Source organism: Squalius cephalus (genome assembly GCF_949319135.1).
Source record: "Squalius cephalus genome assembly, chromosome: 19".
Lineage (NCBI taxonomy): Eukaryota > Metazoa > Chordata > Actinopteri > Cypriniformes > Leuciscidae > Squalius > Squalius cephalus.
The window spans coordinates 28,384,438-28,405,278 of NC_137140.1; the positions used below are offsets into that span (position 1 = coordinate 28,384,438).

The window sequence follows — 20,841 nt, forward strand, 5'->3', positions numbered from 1 at the left end:
TTAAAGAAATAGTACTTTTGCTATTCATTGCTCACCAATCACAAGCTCCACCCCCACCTCCCCAGTTCTCTGGCCGAGACATCATAGAACATAGAGCTTAAAGCTTTCCCATCCACCACTCCTGTTTTCATAGATGCTGCACCTATGGGTTAAGGGAAGCTTCGGGTCAGCAAGTTAGCACAACCCCGATTCTTATGTCCCCAATGCTTCCATGTTTCCAGGTGTGACATTTGCAGCAAAAGGCTACTTCGACGCACTGGTGCGGATGGGAGAGCTGGCCAGCGAGAGTCACGGCTCTAAGGATCTTGGTGAGTTATAGACTGTAGCTGCAGTGGCCCCTGTGGTTGGGAGGGGGATTGCAAAAGAGAATAACTTATGGTTTCAGTGTGAATGGCTTTGGATGTATGAGTACATAGTACAGCATATCTAAGACTGTATCTTTGGACATGACACACATGTACAAATGTACACACTCTGCAGATTCATTAATTTGCTCATTGGTGATTGGTTTGCACTATGTTCATTCTATACTGTTGTCTTATTTCCTTGTCTCTCAATGAATAATCATCCAAATGTAACAATTAGGATTTAGATTTAGGGTGTCATGATGAGATTATAAAACCATTCTTGACGCACCTCAACGTTTTACGAACAGTCTAAGTGTGCATTTCTTTTGCAGTAAAATGTGAAAATCTAGTTACCTGCTTTGCCCTTTCATGACTTTAAACTTTGCCATTCGGCTGTGCATGAGAACAAACAATGCATTAATAGTACCTGAAACCATATGAAAAGGTTTGTGTAATTTTTTTCTTCTTAGCATGCCACTTCAGATGGCATCTGTCCCATCTTTGCTAGGTAAAGTCATATTCTTTAAATATTTCAGTTTAGTGGAAGTTTTTGCACATCACGACACCTTTTATCATCTATAACATTTTGCCTTGCATATGTTTTTTTAATCAATTAAAAATGAATGTAAGTTTTGAATACACTATGAAGTTTTGTGCTTTAATAGGGCATCTGTGAATCATTTGTTTTCGGTCCAGCCCTTGTATGAATTATGCCCTGATGAAAAATTTAATGCGAACCCTTTTTGAGATGACATTCAGAGAACATATCTGAAGTCAGTACAAGTATGTTTTTCTTTCCTCAGTAATGTTGCTGTCCATTCATTATTTACAAGTGACTGTGCCTTGTTGCTAGCAGTGACTAACTGTGCAGTAAACACTATAGCAACCAATGGATGCACCAAATATCAGTACATACATACAAATAAATCTTTTGGCATTTACCTTTCCTGGAAGTGTTGTTCTGTTCTATTGGTATCTTGCTGAAAAGAGCATTTTAGACCTGTAAGTCTGAATATCATTTGATTTAAATCAGGTTAGACTTAGATTTCTTGATCTCCACAGGGAAATTTATTGACCAGAGTGTGGGTTTGAACCTCAGTGCTCAACTTCAAACAAACAATCCTTGTCCAATTGTGTGTCCAGTGCATCACTCTGGGTAGAGTTGGAGTCTGATTAGATGGACTTCAGTGGAATGTGAGACTCTTGATAGAATTGGCTGTTGAATCTATTGCATAATCTGTCATTCTTCAAGATGATGCTAAAAGCACATCAGTGTCGCAGCAGCTAATTTGAATAGACGTTTTATCTTAGAAGAGGACTGGAGGGGAGAGGCTGGTTATACTTCCATTATTTATCTCAGAATCATTTTTCTGAGCATTCACCTTCTCATTTCACTGCTGGTGTCTCATTGAATACATGTTCAATGGAGAGCACGATACCAGCTCTAATTTGATGATTAAAAGGCTATTATTTGAATGAATTCAGCTTCATCTCATCCTGATATTAGTTACCTGATTTACAACATTCTCAATATCTAAACAGTACAGCCGAGCTGGAGACCTTATGAGATTATATTTTGGGCTGCAGGAGAGCTATTTCTCTGCTGCTGTCTCAGCATTGTAAAAAGCAGCAATATCTCTGTGTGAAAAAGTTTAATGAGAAAAGTTTTATGAGAATTTAAGTCTCTTAGCCTTTTCACTAGAGACTTTCATCACTAGACAAATTACAGCACGTCTATGTTTGTTTTATGCCTTAATGTCATATGCATGTGTGGCATTATGATTATGCACATAATATCTTTTAATTTTGAAAAGTGCCTATCGATAGAGATTTTATAAAATACAGAAAATACAGAAGTGGATGTGTCCCAAACAAGTAGTTGTGTGTTTACTAATATTTACTATATAGTTATTATTTGCTAATATATTGTTTTTTAACATAACTGTTTTGCAGACTAAATCAGCATACTCCCCTCTCCCATATGTATTAACTATCTTATGCTTCTAGTTATTCCAGTAATGCTCATGTCATTTGTTTGTGCCTGTTCTTTACAATGAATGACAACCAGGCACTAACTTTTTTTTATATATATATACTTTCTGTACATCACCATTACCATGTGGCTTTTATTAGGGATGCACGGTATATTGACACAATATTGGCCCAATATCTGCAAAAATGTTCTATTATTATTATTATTATTATTATTATTATTATTATTATTATAGTAGCAGTAAATAATTATTTTTAATTATTTATCATTTGGCAATCCCAGAAGTCCCTTCTCATTTTTTATTAGCATAGAAATATTATGTAAGTCAAAACATATTTAAAAAAAATGCTGTATATATGGTACATATTTTATAAGTATCTAATCAACAGTGCTTCCCACTTTTGTTGCATGTGTCTGTCATTTTCTGTCTCGTTCTTGTCTTACATTTCTTGACACTAATAAAAGGTGCCATAGTATCTTTCCCTTCACATGGTATTCCAGAGCATACCAGATGCATGGCATAACCACAAAACATACCTGTTCCTTTGTCTGGTTGTTGTCTGAGTGAGTACTATGATTGATTTCCATGAGCAAGACAAAGAAGTGTGTATGTTCCTCTTTGTGTGACAGGTTTTGTTAAGAACAGGTCTGTTCTGTAAGTATATGTTGAATGTCATTGTTAGTTAGGGGCCATAGGCTTTGAAAGAGCTTGCAAGAGAACATCGGCATGAAGTGGAAACTTTTATCCAATTTGGCCACAGGGAGAAAGAGTCTGTGTTATGAATTTATACTCATGCAGACATGTGCGTGGGTGAGGGTGCGTGCATTTAAGCACGTGGGAACCATAGCATCAGCCATGTGGACCCAACCTGATTGCTGCGTGCCTAAATAAATCTCTTAAGTGAGGTCTTAGCCCAGCGTTATTAATTGATGCAGACTTATTTTTGGCTTTAGTATAATTGTATGCAATAAGGAAGGCAGTTCTGAAGATGGGAGGCTTCACTGGCCTTAGATCATCGTGATAGCCATGAAACCTTATAATCAGTCACACAATCTCAGTGAAGCACTTTTGCCCACCACAGTCAGCTTCAAGATGTTCCTGTCTTCTTGGACTTGTTAGCATGTCTCTGAGATGGACTGGAGGGTTTTTAAAGGATGTGCACCACAGCGGTCGCATTAATAATGTAAGACCTAAAGCATAATGGGTTGCACAGTTCACATGCCTGAGGTGTGTGTGCACTTGTTGTCCACCATGTTATACTATTTCTTATGGATGTCGACTAGTCATCCAACAACCTAGTTGATTAGTGCAGTTGTCTAATTTATGTATGTAGAACAGGCCTGTGTTATGATTTGTATTTATATTTATATTACATATATTTGTATGTAAAAATATTTATCCTCTACGAAAAGTTGTCTTTAAATGAAGCAACACTGCATCACATCTAACTCCCACCATGAGTGTTGTGATTTTAAGACACTGTGATGTTCAAAATGTTATTTTGAATGCAAACATGCATCTTACACTGTAAAAAATGCAATCAGAGTCAGATGAACTTAAAACCAGCCCGATTATACAGAATTTCCTTAAAAGGAGACGTAACCCAAAAAAGAAAATTCTGTAATTTTCTAGCCCTTGTGTTTTTTTTGGGCATGTGACTAAAAGCACAAATCTCATTGGTTGGCTAGTGTTCTTTGCAGTTTGAAGAAAACTGGACCGACTTGAGGGTGAGTAAATGAGATTGGAATTTTTATTTTTGAGGGAAATTCCTTTAAGAACGATAAATCAACTATAGTCAGTCATGCAACCCACCCACTAGTTGATTTACAAAATATATATAATGATGTCAGGCTTAAATCCTATCAGTCTAGTTATAAAATTAAATGAGCGGAAGTAATCAAAATGTATGAAATTCCTTTATATTATTGCAAGAGCTTCTTTCTCGGGGTAGTGGATAATGGTGAGATTTCATTAAGTGCTGTTATCTTCCTCTTCATCGCATCCTCAACTCTGAATAACTTGTGATCTCTCACTGTGAAGAGAGATGCACAGTGATTCTTCAATGCAGCACTTGTGCGTATCGCATCACCCAACGCCCGCAGTCAGCCCACGCACTGATGCAGGAACGCAGCCGGCCTGAGGAGAGAGAGGGAGCCGTGAGCTAAAAATAGATGAAGCGCTTGCCTTAACAGGAGAAGTTCCGCTAGAGAGAGAACGAGAGAGCAAGAGTAATGTGAATGCGGCCCGTGCTGTGGATTTAGAGTCCCAGAATGCCTCCTTGGTGATGTCATGTGTTTCCAAAAACAGCTTCCCCTGTCTGCCTTTTCAATGCTGCACGAGTGTGAGGAATAATAAACAGCTTCCTGTTCCTCCTGCCCAAATAGGGGTATCAGTCGTCATAGATGTGAGATACCAGTAGGTCGTTGTCTTCTCACGTTTGTAGTTTAAGCTTTGGGAGTTTTCCATCAAATTACAACTGTTTGTGCTGATAATTAGTCTAAATCCTGGATATTCTCGCTCAAGCACAAATGTTTGCAGGAAGGCAACTGTGTTCTCTGAATAAACACGATTAATTGCGTCTGCAAGCATCTTGCTCTGGCTGTAGTCACAAAATAACTCTGGGGTGTTTGAATAATTAATGCTGGTAAATCTTGGTGCAAACTGAAATGCTCCAGCAACACACCCGGTCTCATTTTTGATAAGCTATTTAAATAAATCCTTAAAAATATGCTTCACAGATCGGATTTCCTGTCCAAAAATGGAGCATTTGGATCTTTAGTTTCTTTGCTACTGTGGCACACCACAATGAATGCTATTTTTCATCTATGGAGAATGGCCCAAAGGCTAAATCACTCATTAAATGAATTTAGAGTGAAGAAAAATTGGACACATCTGCAAAACCATTAGCCTTTTCTGACCAGACTGAATAAAGTAATAAAATAATTTTAGCCGAAGGAATAAAAACACTTCTTTAACACGTTTAAGCGATTGATTTATGTATATATTACAAAAAAGTTACAATTTTAAATTTAGATATTTTTTCTTAAATTAATGCTTTTTATTCAGCAAGGATGCATTAAATGAATCAAAAGTAAAGAGTAGACTCTGTTATATTGTTGCAAAAAATTATTAGAAAAAGAATGCTGTACTTTTGAACTTTCTATTCAAAGAAATACTGAAAACAATCTATCATGGTTTCCACAAAAATATTAAGCAGCAACTGTTTTTCTACACTGATAATAATAAGAAATGTTTCTTGAGCACCAAATCAGCATATTAGAATGATTTCTGAATGATCATGTGACACTGAAGACTGGAGTAATCCTCACATGAATAAATTACATTTTAAAATATATTAACCTAGAGTTATTTTATTATTTCACAATGTTAAACAATGTTAAATGTTCATAATGTTCACAATTAAATTGAGCACTGCATGTCATGTGTGTTTTTTGGTTTACATAATAGTTAAGATGGTCAGATGTTTAGTGCAGAATATAGAATAAAACATGTAATAGAATAACATAAACTGAAAAACAAAGAAAAAAAAGGAAATAAACATTCAACGAGACATTTAAGAACCGTGGAAATATTTTTCTGTACAGATATGTACAGCTGTCTCTCTCTCTCTCTCTCTCTCTCAGTTCTCAAACCTTCAATTCCTGCTCACCACAGGAACAGTTGAAATAGCACTTTATTATGTGATTGACTCTATTCTGATGTTGGGAGCGCAGCAGCAGGTTGGCACAGACAAAGTTCGGGGCAGTCGTGGCCTAATGGTTAGAGAGTCTGGTTCTCAATACCGGCAGGAAATGACTGAGGTGCCCTTGAGCAAGGCACCTAACCCCCAATCGCTTACCAGGCGCCACAGCAAAAATGGCTGCCCACTGTGTGTGCATCCAGGGTTTGCAGTGTGTGTGTTCTCTACTCACTACTCCTAATGTGTGTGCACTAACTTAGATGGGTTAAATGCAGAGGACAAATTCCAAGTATGGGTTGTCTTACTCTCACCTTTTAAGTTTCATTTTCAGCCCAATCAAGTGGGATTTGTAGTGTTATAACATGGTTTGAGTATTTCCTCACCACACTGAAAGCCATTGCCTCACCCCCTGGGCATCTCTCCCTCCACACACAAACAAGCACACATACAAAAAAAGGCAAATGGCCCAAACACCTCTGAGGAATGAATCACAGAGCTGATAATTGCTGCTACAGATGCCATTGCAAACAGAGTCGTCGCTTGGCGATGGATCCACTGCTGTGACTTGCATTAGAGCTGCTATTGGAGAACATTCTTTTAAGAGCATTTCATCTTCTCACAGGTAGACAAATTAATGAGCCATGCTATTGAGAAAAATGTGCTCATGAACATTAATACATTTATGTTATTGTAACTTGTAAGCCTTCCAAACCCTAGTGAGACTTAGACAGCATTTTAAGGCATCATGTAGGTACTTGCCTTCTGAATTGCAGCAAGCCTCAAAATTGATACAAATTTGAATAAAATAAAGTAATAATAATAGTAAAATGGCAGATGAGTGTTGATTTGTAAAGTGAATATTGCAAAGTATAAATTTGCTATTTTACTCAAAATATGGGTGTGCTCTGAATTTAAACTCTCATTAGAGTAAATTTTTGTTAGCTTAGCAACATTCTAATGCCCAACTCCATTGGAATTAGTCACTGCCAATGTAGGGCATTCTAAATCATTTGCTTATGAGGTTGAGACATCTATGTAGGTATAGATAATAAGGCAGCTCACTAGGTTTGGAAATGGAGATGTTTTATAATTAATACTCATAAGCTATTGCGTCAAATTATTCATTATTTAGCCACCTATTGGTCTAAATAAAGTTCAATAGTCATGGACAATGATAATAATGTTACTTCGATATTTGATAAAAATGAATTTGGCTGCCCAGCACATCCAACCCACAACACCCCTCCCTGAATCTGTTCTGCTGCAGTAATCAATCTCCATTACGACCTCATCAGCTGCTCTCTAATAGTCATGTATACAGTCCTCTGCCACCAAGTAATGTCCGCAAAATAATTATTTAGCAGTTTCAAGCTCAATGAGGCATCAACACATTTCGTTTTGGGTCACTGAGTTTTACAGATTCAAATACGGCTGGATTATTATATTGAAGCACACGGATCAGTTTGACTGTTTTGTTTGTTTGTCCTGCCTATAGATATACAACCACATGTGAGCTTAGTGGAAAGAAAGAGCTGTGCACTAGGTTTATGTCATTTTTAATGATAAAAGTTCTGCTGCAAAGCGTCTTCCAGTGTATTGGAGAATTCAGCAGAGGAGACTTTGGTCCAAAGGCACTAAAGTTTATCACATCCATCTGTGTGCTGTATAATAAACCCAATACTGGTGTTTATTACTTCTACCAAAGTCACAGTAAGAGTAAAATAATTTAAGAACAACAAGAGATGGAGAGGGAGACAGGACAACAGAAGAATGGACAAAGAAAGAAGAAAAAGATGAGGAAAAAGAAGGTTTTCTAGCACTCTCTCACTTGCTTTCTGATGAGAGTACATTATGGGGTTCATCTTCCCTTGAAAATGTTAGGTTGACCCAGTGAGATTCTACGGTGTCATACACCGATGCTGCTGTAGTGCTTCGCCAACCATGGTATAAAAAGGCCACTTCTCAGTCAAAATCCAATTTTTTTTTTCTCTCGAATATCCTGTTTTACTTTGAAAGGTATGGAGCCCCACACATGACTTGTGGAAGTAAAAAAAAAGAGTGAGCGCAAATTAAGAATTCGTTCCCATTACTTATTCATTTGTGACCACAAATTATTTGTTTCCTTGTTTTAGTTAAATCATGGTCACGTTGTGTTAAATCATGGTCACGTTGTACTAATTTGTTCCCTCGCTTTAGTTAAATTATGGTCAACAAGGAAACAAATTAAATTGTGGGAACAAATTCTTAATTCCTGGCCATGATATTTTGACCTCCACTTTGCATGCCATGTGCGTAGGTCCATTGAAAAGTATCATTTTACAAAAATAAAATGGGTTTCGTGTTGACTTGTGCACAGCAAATCAAAAATCATTCTCATTTTAAGCTCTTTATCTTTTTGTATTTATTCCTTACTAAGTCCTCAGTGCTTTATTTAAATAATGTACTGATGATTGATGTTTTTGTCAAACAAGCCAAAATGTTTTTAGTAGTTCGTTTTTTTTAGGGTGCTGACTATGCCCCAGTTTTTCTTCAGACTGTACCTTAATTGATTCGGCCCTTTTAGAGCGGACAACAATATGTTTAAGTCTTTCAAAGCTGCAGATGTTGTGATCCGTGCTGATTATTGGTAAGCGGCTTAGAGCTCTGCCGAGCACGGCTGAATTGCTGCAGAGAGATTCGGGGGTGTGAAGGATGAGGACGGGGAGTGGTGTCAGACCATTGTGCTGACTTAGACAGGAAATGAGAGTGTGTCGACCTACAGACGAGATCTGGACTGGGGACAACTGGGTGAGGCTAGGGCATGGTCAGCAGCAGCGGGTCTCCAGTCACTCATACACTTTTATATGAACCTGATATAGTATACCCATAGGAAAAAAAATCACAGATGATTTTTAATATCTTAGTTGTTTCTCCTAGAACGCCTTTCAGAAGACATCTCAACAGTGTCACAAATTGTGCTCAGATGTGATCGCATTAGCAGTTAGAAATTTCTCAAAGGCCAAATTATCTAAGCTATCCATTTTAATTTTATATCACTATACTTTTACTGTATTTAGACAATTGCCTTGTTTATTTCTCCTAAAGATTTTTTTGAGGAAACATCTGTGATACTTAGATGAAGAATAACTCAGATCCCCATTACATCTTCAGAGCTATGAAAGAGAAACCAACATTTTTTTTATTTTGAATGTTGTCACTTGAGTATTATCACTTGAGGATTGTCACTTGAATGTTGCCATAATATCTAATGAAGTTCTTTCTGAATTTTTTATTGAGTTCCTATTAGAAAACAATGGCTATTCTTGTTTGGTACTTTAGAAAGTGTCACATTCATGCCTGCTTCCCCTTTCATGCTAATTTTTTTCATTCTACCACAACAAAAATTATGGACTGAATTTAGATACAGCAAGATAAGCATATGTGTAATATGTGTTTGCATGTCCACCCTTATTAATCTCTCTGTTTCGTTGGACGTTACTGGTTGGATGCAGTCTGCTGACCTTGAACTCAAACAACTGTATAAAACAGACTGTCCCTCTATTTCTCAGAAGGCAGGGCTTAAAGGGAAGGCTTGATTAGATATGTACTGCAGGCTGGTTTAGTTGTCCCGGGTCCAGCTTGACGGATTCAAAGACAGGCAGGATCATGCTTTATGAAACACAGTAGTGTGTGGCTCAGTAGCTCAGAGGGATGTGCATGGATTTCAAATATAAATAAATGTGTGCATTGATATTGAAGGTATTTAATATCTAGTGATATGGAAAATAACAGGCAGCACAATTTGAGTTATCATTCACGTCGTCCATACATGGCACAAACAATGACGGGATGAGGGATGAGTTGCCTCCACATATACAGCCCTATGAAGACTTGCATCCATTACCAGTTCAGGAGGTAGAGAGATGTCATGCGAGTGCATGAACGTGAACGTCTGTCATTGTTCTTTTACAGCTGATTTGTGTGTAAATGCCTTGTCTTTTCAAAGTGTCTGTGGCTGATGCTGCCCTCTATGTTGCATACTGTGTGCGTTTTTTGTTATTTTATTTCATTATTTTATCAAGCCAGTTCAAACCTGGTTAATGCAGAGTTAGACAACAGTTTGATGGATGGATGGATGGATGGAAGGAAGATGTCTCAGCAGTACTCTACAATCATTTCTGTCCCTGTGGAAGTGTGTATTACTAATGTAATGAATGGAAGCTTTGTTTTAGGGCTGCTTTGAGTAATATGATTTGAGGCTTTATAAGCACACCTACAAAGATGCCACCAGTCAGTTTGAGCCTTCAAAGCCTTTGAAAACACTTGCATACTTTGATGGCCCTTGTGGCTTCATGCTGTATTTTTTAACTGTGGCGTTATGGATTCAGCAAATAGCGGTGTAGGAAATACTGCTTTGATATTATGCCCATGAGACTAGGGCAGCCCTCTGGCCTGTGTTATTTATGCATTTAGTGTTTGGGGAGGTTTTACTCATTCACTCTTTCTTACTGTCTTAAGGTCTTCTGTACATTTGTTCCTGCTCAAACTAGGTCTTTTGTTCCTTTTTTTACAATGCATTGCCTAATCAGAAGAGGCAGCATGTAGGTACCCCGACACATGCACAACACAACACACACGCCTCAAATGGCTGCATGATTCACCTCTTCTCTCTTTATTTGTGCTTTTCTTTCGATTTTCTTCTTTTTTTTCCTCTCTCTCTTGTACCACAGAATGATACGTTGATATGAGAAAACTGTGTGCTAACAACATGATCTTTTTGACATCTTTTCTTCTATCATTTTTTTGTTCAGTCTTATTTGTTTCTCATGTTTATTAAACATGCACTTGCAATATGCTTTTACTGTTTCCCATGAATGTTTTATTTTATTTTGCATCTTCATTGAAGAATATTTCAGACTAATATTACTTTTTCAGTGTGATCTCTCATTTGTTTGAAACAATATGGTTTAACACTTTGTGGTGTTTTTTTTTTTTTTTTTTGTTTTTTTTTTTTCATGTTTGTCAGATTCTTTCTTGCACCTATAGCTTGACTGTTGGCAGGGCCAGCGCCAAGGGGTGGCATTCGTGAGCCATACCCCCCCCCCCCCCCCCCACATGAGTTAATGTGCCTTCCCTCCCTGCTGCACACGATCGAATTACAAAACAAAACTAAAGACGAACACGCAACCGAAAGCGATTACAAATGTGTGATTTCGCCTGCCGCTACCCCCCCCCCCCCTAAAAATATAAAGGGCCCCCCCACCCCCTAATCTATGTGCCCTGGCGCCAGCTCTGACTGTCAGCTCACCTTGTTCATAATTTGTTCATAATTTTTCTCTCTACCTCCTTTTTTTCTCTTCCCTGCACCCTTGTCTGACTGCATGATGTTCTGATATCAGATGCAAAAGTATTATAATGACAATTTCATCTATTTCTTTTGTCTATCTCTCTCTCCTTCTCTCTCTCTCTCTCTCTCTCTCAAGGGGATGTGCTTTTTCAGATGGCGGAGGTTCACAGACAGATCCAAATGCAGCTAGAGGACATGGTGAGTATCATTAATGTGATGAAGATCATATTGCCTCATAGGCTCACATTTTCTCATTACATTTTCTCGCAACATGATTGAGACAATCAGGTTGTATCTAAGAGGCCACATTAGCCTCCAGGATAAGGAAATGGAAGGGAGTGGCGTCTCAAAATGTCACATCAACTCAGACGCTTCCGTATATACATCGAGGACAATAGCCCATGGTCACATGCGTAAACACACCAACTTAGACAGAACACAGACTTTCCTGTGCTGTGTGACACAGCTGCAGATGTTAAACAAACCATATCTAAGTCCTTCTGAAAATGATAACAGGGCAGAAAAAGTAGTAAACAAAGGAGTATTATGGATAGGACATCAGTTTTGGTTCTGTAAGGCTACTTTGTCTAGTGTTAATGACTGAGTTTGGTGTGAAATGTGTAATCAAATTCAGAATCAATGTTTGTCATATGAGAGGAAAATTGCTGGTCTGTTGTACTGTAGTGTGTGTGTATAATATAAATTGTATTTGTCTACTGTAATTTTCAGCTGAAATCATTCCACAATGAACTACTCACAGAACTGGAGAAAAAAGTGGAATTGGATGTTCGCTACTTAAATGTAAGTATATAAGCACACACAGACACTTACTTAAGGTACGGTCACATTTGTAAAATGATGCTGAAATTTTGTCGGCAAAAAAGGTTGTCAATAGTGTAGCGATGCATAAAGCACCCCTCACGCTGAAGTCACTTCCAGCTTTCTGTTGGTCAACGTGGCAAATCCCTACATTGAATCCCTACATGACTGGATTTCACTCACAAAAATGTATTTCTCTTTTACCTAACTCAGTAAAGTTAAGGGCTGTCTCGTTTCTTCATTTAATTGTTTTTAAACATGTATAGTCGCTTCCAATAACATAACTTGATTTATTCTCCTAATTGGCTTTATCCACCCCCAAATACCATTTCTTTTAAATGCAATAACTGAGTTTACTGCATGTAATGTAAGTGAGAGTATTACCACCATTAAAACTAACATTTTCTAAAAGGCTAGTCTTTTCGTCTGTGTTAGGAAAAGTGATCTTTTTTTTCTACTTGAGAGAAGTCTGTTTACATGCATGAAAGATCAGCGTAGCATCTGAAACGAGGCTTTCAGCAACACAGATTGTGAAGTCTTCTTACTGAGTCTCTAACAGGCTTGTTTGTAAATGCATTAGATTGACCCTCAGCTTATTTGCAAAAAAAAAATCAAAGGCCCATTTTTTTCGGTCACTCATTTCCAGCATTGACAAACATAATTAACTATGCTCCCATGCTTTTTTGTTCCACACATAGTAAGGATGCAAAATAAAACTGCTCAGTCAAATGAAGCAGAATGCTTTGGCAGTGAAGACTAGGGGAAACAAAGAGGCTTGGTCTGAAACACAATGAATCCATGAAGCAGGGAGCTCTGGGAAGACACTTTGAGGACAATGAAAGACCTTATTGGGCCAACTCAGCCAAGTTCCCATTAGTAAAGAACACATGACGACCTTCAGGTCTTTCGATTCTGGATTCAGTTCAGTTAAGGATTGTTAAGAGACAATTGACTCACGATGGGCAGTCTAAACATTTATTTTAACCTTTAAACCTCAGGATGTCCTGAGAGTAAAGTTATCAAGAATACTGCCGCATCTTATTCCATTCTAGTTGGCATTCATACACTCTTCTGGAATAGATGCTTGATATAGATATTTGAAATACGACCATTCATTTCCTCGTCTTGTCCATTAGAATTTTCTTAGCTGCTGATTGTGATGAGAGCTGTGTTATTTCGTCTGGCAGGCAGCTCTGAAGAAATATCAGACGGAACACAAAAGTAAAGGAGAGAGTCTGGAGAAGTGCCAGGCCGAACTGAAGAAACTGCGCAGGAAGAGTCAGGGCAGCAAGAACCCCTCCAAATATGGAGACAAGGAGATGCAGGTGAGTCAGCTCTTCTCTTCAAATTTCAACAAAGATAATTACTTTTAAGTAGTCACTTTTTGGTGGATTAATTACGACCAAAAGTAAAAATTCTGTCAACATTCACCCTCATGTCATTCCCATATGACCTTCTTTTGTGTAACACAAATGAAGATGTTTTGAAGAATGTTGTTCCAAAGACCCAAACGATTTTAATTTTAGTTTCTCGTCCAAAGCTGTTTAATATGACTGAAGACCTGAAATATAACAAATGAGTTGTATGAAGTTTATGATACTTTTATGGTGCGTTGCATCCTTTCTGAAGCTTGAAAGCTCCAGTCCCCATTTCAAGAGTTTCCAGTACATTCTTCATGTTTTCTCCTTTTAGTTCCATGGAACAACATGAGGTTGATTAAATGATGAGAGAATTTATTTTTGGATGAAGTATTTCTTTAAAATGAGTTAGCATAAATCAATTCAATCTTTAAAAATGTATGTCCCTATGCTCAGAGTTTGGCAGTACAGTAGATTGGAATGTTCCAGAACTTAGGCATTGAATTTGTTTTTGATGTGTGTGCAATCCATGATATGAGTCTTCCTGCTGGGATTGAATATCATGGGAATTCTATAAATCCCTCTATTTCTATAAATAATCTCCTGAAATCCACCCTTTTCTCCCTTCACAGTTTAAATATACATCTTTGAACACACTTGAGAGGATATGAGAAATGAAACATGCACATGATCACATTTTTACATTGGCAATTCATGCTATTTTGTCCAACATATTTTTGTTTTGTTACAATTATAATACTATTTATAACAAAAAAATATTAATCAGTTGGATCGAAAGATTCATTAAAAATAACCATGTCGGCAGCGAGTTTTGCACAGGCATTTTTTCAGAATCTATTTCAGAATTTCGTGAGTTATGGATCTACAGGGGTTATAAATGTTTAAAAGTGTATTTTTCCTTTATGATATGCTGTTGCTCTTTTCATGCTCCTGCTTTGCACTGAATCAGACAAGAAGCTGTGAAAACAGAGAAAACATTCCAGTTTTAGTCTCTTTGGCTTTTTAGGTGCTAAAGAAAATCTCACTCTGTTTGGCTGAAGCCCTTCCATGCAATATTGTACTTGTTTTGTGTGGGTTTCATTGTGTGTGGTGTCCTTGTGCTTTTGTTCACCGAGGCCTCATTGTACGGGGGTTGAATTGTCGGGGCCGCTGTTTGTTTTGAACGTACGCCTCTCACTACCGTCGTCACCAGGTGTGAGGTCAGGGGGAAGTGGGAGTGTTATGCTGTGGACTGACCTGGGGTCAGTTCATGCCATTAGCTGTAGGTGTGCTCCTCATAGTGGTGTGGGAACACACTGTTGCGTAAAACGCTGTGGGCTCTGCTTGCATTTTAAACACACTCCACAGGTGTGTATAAGAGAAAACACAGAAAGGAAGAAGATGAGTGGGTTGTTTAAATGAATTAAGTGAACACAGTGAAGGCAACTTCCTGTTTCTGTTTTGAAGTCTAATGAAAGCTCTAGGAGGCCTCCATAGACCTCAACAGATTCAGTTCCAAGCAGAAACAGAGGCTCTGATGTGCTTATTTTCTTGACCAATGATCAAAGGCCTAAAGTTTGATGCGTATGCAGCTCTGAAGCAAGAAGTGCATTTAGAAAACAGATGGAAATCACATTCTGATTGTTAGTTTAGCTTGTGCCTCGATATTTGAAGCTGCAAGTCAAAACATCTCTGGCCCCAGCCCATAAACCCCAGACGCACCCCTGGATTTTTTTGTTTTTGTTTGTTTTATGTGAAAGCTGAGATTTGAAAGCTGAGAAAACCCTTCCCATGGTTCACTACATGTGGCATCTCTCCCAAGAGATTTCTTAAATGTCAAATGAATGTGATTTTTTTTCTTCTTTCTGTAATAGCTTTTGTCAATTATTTATAGGTGTGTGAGTGTGTTCATTCCACTTAGCAGCTCAGTATGAACCATGGATGAATTTTACATGTGGGGCTCATGGTCCCTGCTGTGCATCCTGCTGTGGAGTGAGCAGAAAACTGCAAAACACACTACACCAAGCCTTAGGGAATATCTTACAAAGACAGTTATTTGCTGATATTAGAGTTGTTTTTTTTATAGATTATAATTAGATTTTTTTTTTTGGCCAATGTTGGATATTTAATTGCGCATGATTGTTACCCCATTTTTCATTTAGATTTAGTGAGCATTAGATGTCAGAAAAGGTAAAAGTTAATCTTTAAAAATAATAATAATTTTTAAATGTAATCTTTGTAATCCCAAATCAATATCCATTTTCAAACTCTACACTGTAATATTGTGATGCTTAAATTCACTTGTAAAATGACAAATTCTTTATCTATTTAGACAAAATCAAATTTTAACATCAACCTTTTAAAAATCAAAATTTGCCCCAAAAATGCCAATATACTAGTTAATATTTTCTGGAAATAATATTTATTCTCAAAATCAGCTGTTGTTATTACAATTTGAAGTTTGTAATTTTTCACAGTTGTTAAAACATAATATAGGTTTTGTTTTATATAAGAAACAATTACATTTCCGTTTCAATTTCCTCCCTGATTACTAAAGAGAAACAACGTTCCAGTTCTCCCACAGAACTGCTGCCAATATTAATACCGTGACTAATTTAATATACTCATTTCTCTCTTTTTGTTTCCTTGAGGAATCATAATGCACAGAAATGATGGCGCACTGCAATCTTATCCTGCATTCATATTCAGCACGTGTTAAAATGAGGCCACACGGAGGGCAGGCAGATTGATTTCAACTGGAGTGTCGCTTATGATTTCAGACTGCAGTAGTGTAGGATATGGACCTACGTTACATCATCTTTGTGCGTGTATATGTGTGTACATTTGTATTCCCCTTGGGTATCAAACTAAAGGCACATAATGCAGGAATTTTGATCTGAATATGATTTCTGAACCCATTTACCCCGACTCCATCAGAATGAGCCATATGGCTACGTACTGCCCAGCATACAAACACACTATGACAGTGCAGTAGTACAATACCTGTTCACCAACTCTAGTGTGTAAATCTGTTGAATGCAGTGTTTTTATCCTGAGAAGCTATTTAAAGAGTGTTTACTGTTGCTTGGTTGAGGATGATCATTTTAGCTACTTCACAAGTAGCACTTAACTCATATGCTTTTAATGTCTGGTGGTGAAAATATAGTTTACATAGTTTAGTTGTTTAAATAAATCATGAATGATCCTATTGCCTCAGGCTGTATTGCAGTAAACATCTATCGCTGACATAAATAAAACACTAGTTTTCATACATTTGACTTAACCACTAAATAAAATAAAGCGAATTACTGCCAGCATTGCTACTGAAACTCTTGTGTGTGTAAACTAACTAGTGCAGGGGCAGTTTGGTAACTGTAAGATGCAGAAATATGATGCATATGAGCTTTGCCTGGTGACAACATATTTTTGTACTTGTATCAGGCAACGGACTTTCACTGGTTCTACGTCTGCAGTTGTGTAAGTGTACTTGCTGAACTTCAAGGTTTAATCTGGGTGTGCAGCTTGTACATGAACTGTACATGTAAATGTACTCTTCATGAATCAGACACTGAAAGAATATTTAATAGGAGCAGAAAAGGGGTCTTGACCATGGGTCATTAAATTCAAAGAAGATCCTGCTGTATAGTGCTGTCATTATCCAGAGAGAAAAAGACAGACTGTCATATCTGATCCATTAGCGCATAAAAGTATGCAGTCTACATGCACATGTGGGCTACGACATGTTCAAATTCCAAAATAGAGATTCAATCATCTTAAATTACAAATACAGCTATGTTAGTAGCTTACGTAAGTAAAGGTTTGGAGTTGTTAAGATTTTTTTTTAATTTTATACAATTGTTTTATTACAATTTAAAACAGGTTTCTATTTTAATATATTTTAAAATGTAATTTATTTCTGTGATTGCAAGGCTGAATTTTCATCATTACACCAGTCTGACCCTTCAGAAATCATTATAACATGCTGATTTGGTGCTCAAGAATTATTTTATTTATTTTGTTATCAGTTAACAGTTGTGGTGCTTAATATTTTTGTGAAAATCGAAAAAGAAATTTAAGGATTCTTTGCAAGTCCAAAAGAACATTTATTTAAAATAGAAATCGCTTTAAACTTTTGAATGGTAGCGTATATGTCAGGTTTGGTGAAGGAAGAGAGGACCCAAATGCAGAGAAGCACTTCAGCATTCTTTATTTAGATAGAAAATAAAACAAAAAGCAAACCAAAAGTACCCTGTCTCACAGACTGCGTGTCCACACAAAACATGACAACGTGAAAGCACACGGCCAATATTAAACACAAGCCTCATGCTACACAGAACGCGAGGACACGAGCGCCTGGCCAATGAACACGTAGACCAGGAGCTCGACAAAAACAAGAGTGCACAATGAGTGAATGAACACTCAACTTGTGCGCTCACAACAAGAGACTAAACATGGAGCATGAATCTCCGAACCCTGACACTGGACTGAAACCAAACTTGGCAAAAGTGCCGGAATCCGAACACCGTATACTCCGCACATACAATGTCACGGTCGGATGAAAGAGCGTAAGGCTCGCCCACACAATGTGTCAGGGCTTTGTCACCAAACTAAGAATAAACCAGACCAAAGTGACAGAACCATGACAGTATATGCTAGTTTGGATGTTTACACTGGAGAACCAAACACCAAAGGGGAGGGAAATGCCTTCAAAATTTTGGCCAAGTATGTAGTTTCTATTTTGGTAAGAACCTAGAAAGAACAGAGGCTATTTGAGGAGAAGTGTAACCACTATGCTTTGCCCTCAGCATTTTCTTTTCAGTCAGTCTCCTGGAATATTTTTTGCTGAGCAATTCACAGTTCACTTTAAATAAAATTGTCAAGTGAAGTAGTCTTTCAAGCTTGATAATGTGATGTGACTGACACTTTGTGTTGATGCTGTGTGCAGACATATTCTGCGATCGGCTGTTTTTGTGTGCTGAGCATGTTACCTGTCAGCAGTGTGACCAAACTCCCACTCATGATCAGAGAGAATCCTGGAAATCCTGTTACATTTACATCTTGTGTTTTACATACAGGCTGATTACATGTATACTAGCTGGACAACTCAGTATCTGCTTTTATATTTGACACTACAACATCAGTTTTTTTGTGTTTCTCTTCAGCTTTTAATTTTTTTTAACTCTTTCACTTCTCACTTTCTTTCCCACATGAGTTTTATGCTAAAGTATTACAAGTCTATCTGATGTACATTTGATGTGCCTCAGAGTAAATAAACCTACAGAGCTGTTTTGGTGCTGGTTGGATATGTACCAATTACATATGAGGCATTGCTTTATTCATTTCTGTTGTGCAAGTCACTAAACTCATGACACGTCAAAGACTGAGAGTCTGTGTGAACATATTGTACACATGCCTACATCACTATGAACCTGTGACACATTTCACATGATGCAATGACCTTTTCTAACTGAAAACTAATAATAGACTTGCAAACAGTGATTCCAGCCTTTTTCATTTACACTTGGTGGGAAGGAATCAGCACAACTCACTGTGATATCACGATGCCTACACAGGTTGAGGAACCTTATGAAAGGTGTCATCTGTGTGTGTGTGCGTTTGGATCACATCCAGTTCCTGCAAGGTGTATGTCCTTGTTAGATGATGTTTTGACTGTAGTGTGATCTCTACTGAGGCGGCAGCCTTGGTCATTTCTATGTTGTTATACAGGACTCTTGAGTTAATGTTATGATTATTTTAGTTATCCATTTTTATGGAATGCTAAATAATGGATCATGACCTTCTTTGCTACTTGGATTCTCTGATCAAACCAAATAGGCTGGCTAAATAAGCCCTCACCAGCTTTGTGTGCTATGGACCATTGAGCTTTAGCATTCCCATTTGCTATCATACAATGAGAGTAACAGCAAGCCTACATGGTTGTCATTTGAAATGTGCATGTCAATTTCTCCTAGCATGACGTTACATCAGTCATCAGTCTGAGTCAAACTTGGGCATTGTTTGCATTTTTTTTTGCTTTTTTTTTTTTGTCTGCTTCACACCACCTTCCCTGTCCCCCAGTACGTCGAGACCATCAGCAGCAAACAAAATGAGCTGGATAACTACATCTCTGAGAGCTACAAGAACGCCCTGTCTGAAGAGAGACGGAGGTATTGCTTCCTTGTTGACCGTCAATGTGCTGTGGCCAAAACGAGCAGCACCTACCACACCAAGGTGAGAATCCATGTCATGATGAAGAAAATTTGGGTGGCAGAAACACTGAAATTCAGATAATTTAAGTAAAAATTGCAATAAGCATGCATTTTAGTCCTTATTTGCACATTTAAATGTTAAAGACAACATTAAATGGCATTTACAACACATTTAACTTCCGCATTGCGACATTTTTTTAAATGAAGCTGAATAATCAGTAAGACTAATTTGATTTTATCCATATTTGATTGGATCATTTGTTCAGTTAAATTGATATTTGTTAATATTATTGATAAAGCCTCGTTTATGTCAACTTGGCCTTTGTTACATTAGCAGTTATGAAAATTATTACATTTGATCAAATATTCTGGAAAAATTTTACATGACAAAAGACTTTTAAGAAAGTATGTTCAATTTTAATTTCATGTTGTCTTTAACCTTTCAGTCATGTAATGTTAAGCATTAAAGGGATAGTTCACCCAAAAATTGGTTTACTCACCGTCATGTTGTTCTAAACCGGTATGAGTTTCTTAAAATATAGAAGATAGTTTAAAGAATTTTGGTAACCAGACAGTCGATGGTCCCCATTGACTTCCAGTGTATTTTTTTTTCATACTATGGAAGTCAGTGACTACCGTCAACTGTCTGGATATCAACATTTTTTGAAATATCTTCTAACAGAAGAAAGAAACTCATACAGGTTTGGAAGAACATGCGGGTGAGTAAGTGATGGCATAATTTTCATTTTTGGATGAACTTCTCTTTAAAGTAGATCATATACTATAAATTAAGTATCCATTTTGCCAAGTAAATAATATACTTGTACAACTCCACATTTTGTGTTCAGTTGTTTCTGCTCCCAATTCCCATTTATTCAGTCATTCATTGCATTTCATTGCTGATCATTACACCATGCTTGCTAGAGAATGTGCTTGAATGTATATTGGGGAAAGATTCATTTGATTGCTTATCAATTGTATTAAGATTTAATCAAGGTTGTGCAGCCCATACATAAAACACAATTACGCAGTGAAGAATGATTATTCTTTTAGGACATTACGTTCACACTGATCAAAAATAGAGTAGA

General features: G+C 37.4%; 1 protein-coding gene across 19 annotated transcripts in view; it reads left to right on the top strand.

The window, feature by feature from the left end:
• Positions 1-20,841, top strand: part of baiap2b (BAR/IMD domain containing adaptor protein 2b) — a gene marked incomplete at its 3' end in the record, with an annotated part of 52,079 nt that overhangs the window by 16,485 nt on the left and 14,753 nt on the right. For 7 of the 19 annotated variants that reach the window (XR_013819324.1, XM_079852368.1, XM_079852355.1 and 4 more), the window contains exons 3-8: positions 222-308; positions 10,610-10,621; positions 11,504-11,565; positions 12,097-12,168; positions 13,374-13,511; positions 19,623-19,775. Coding sequence is in view for 16 of the 19 variants with exons in the window: in XM_079852368.1 (XP_079708494.1) it covers positions 222-308; positions 10,610-10,621; positions 11,504-11,565; positions 12,097-12,168; positions 13,374-13,511; positions 19,623-19,775 (524 nt within the window). The remainder of the gene's footprint in view (positions 1-221; positions 309-10,609; positions 10,622-11,503; positions 11,566-12,096; positions 12,169-13,373; positions 13,512-19,622; positions 19,776-20,841) is intronic. The other 12 variants (XR_013819323.1, XM_079852358.1, XM_079852356.1 and 9 more) reach the window with 4 other exon arrangements.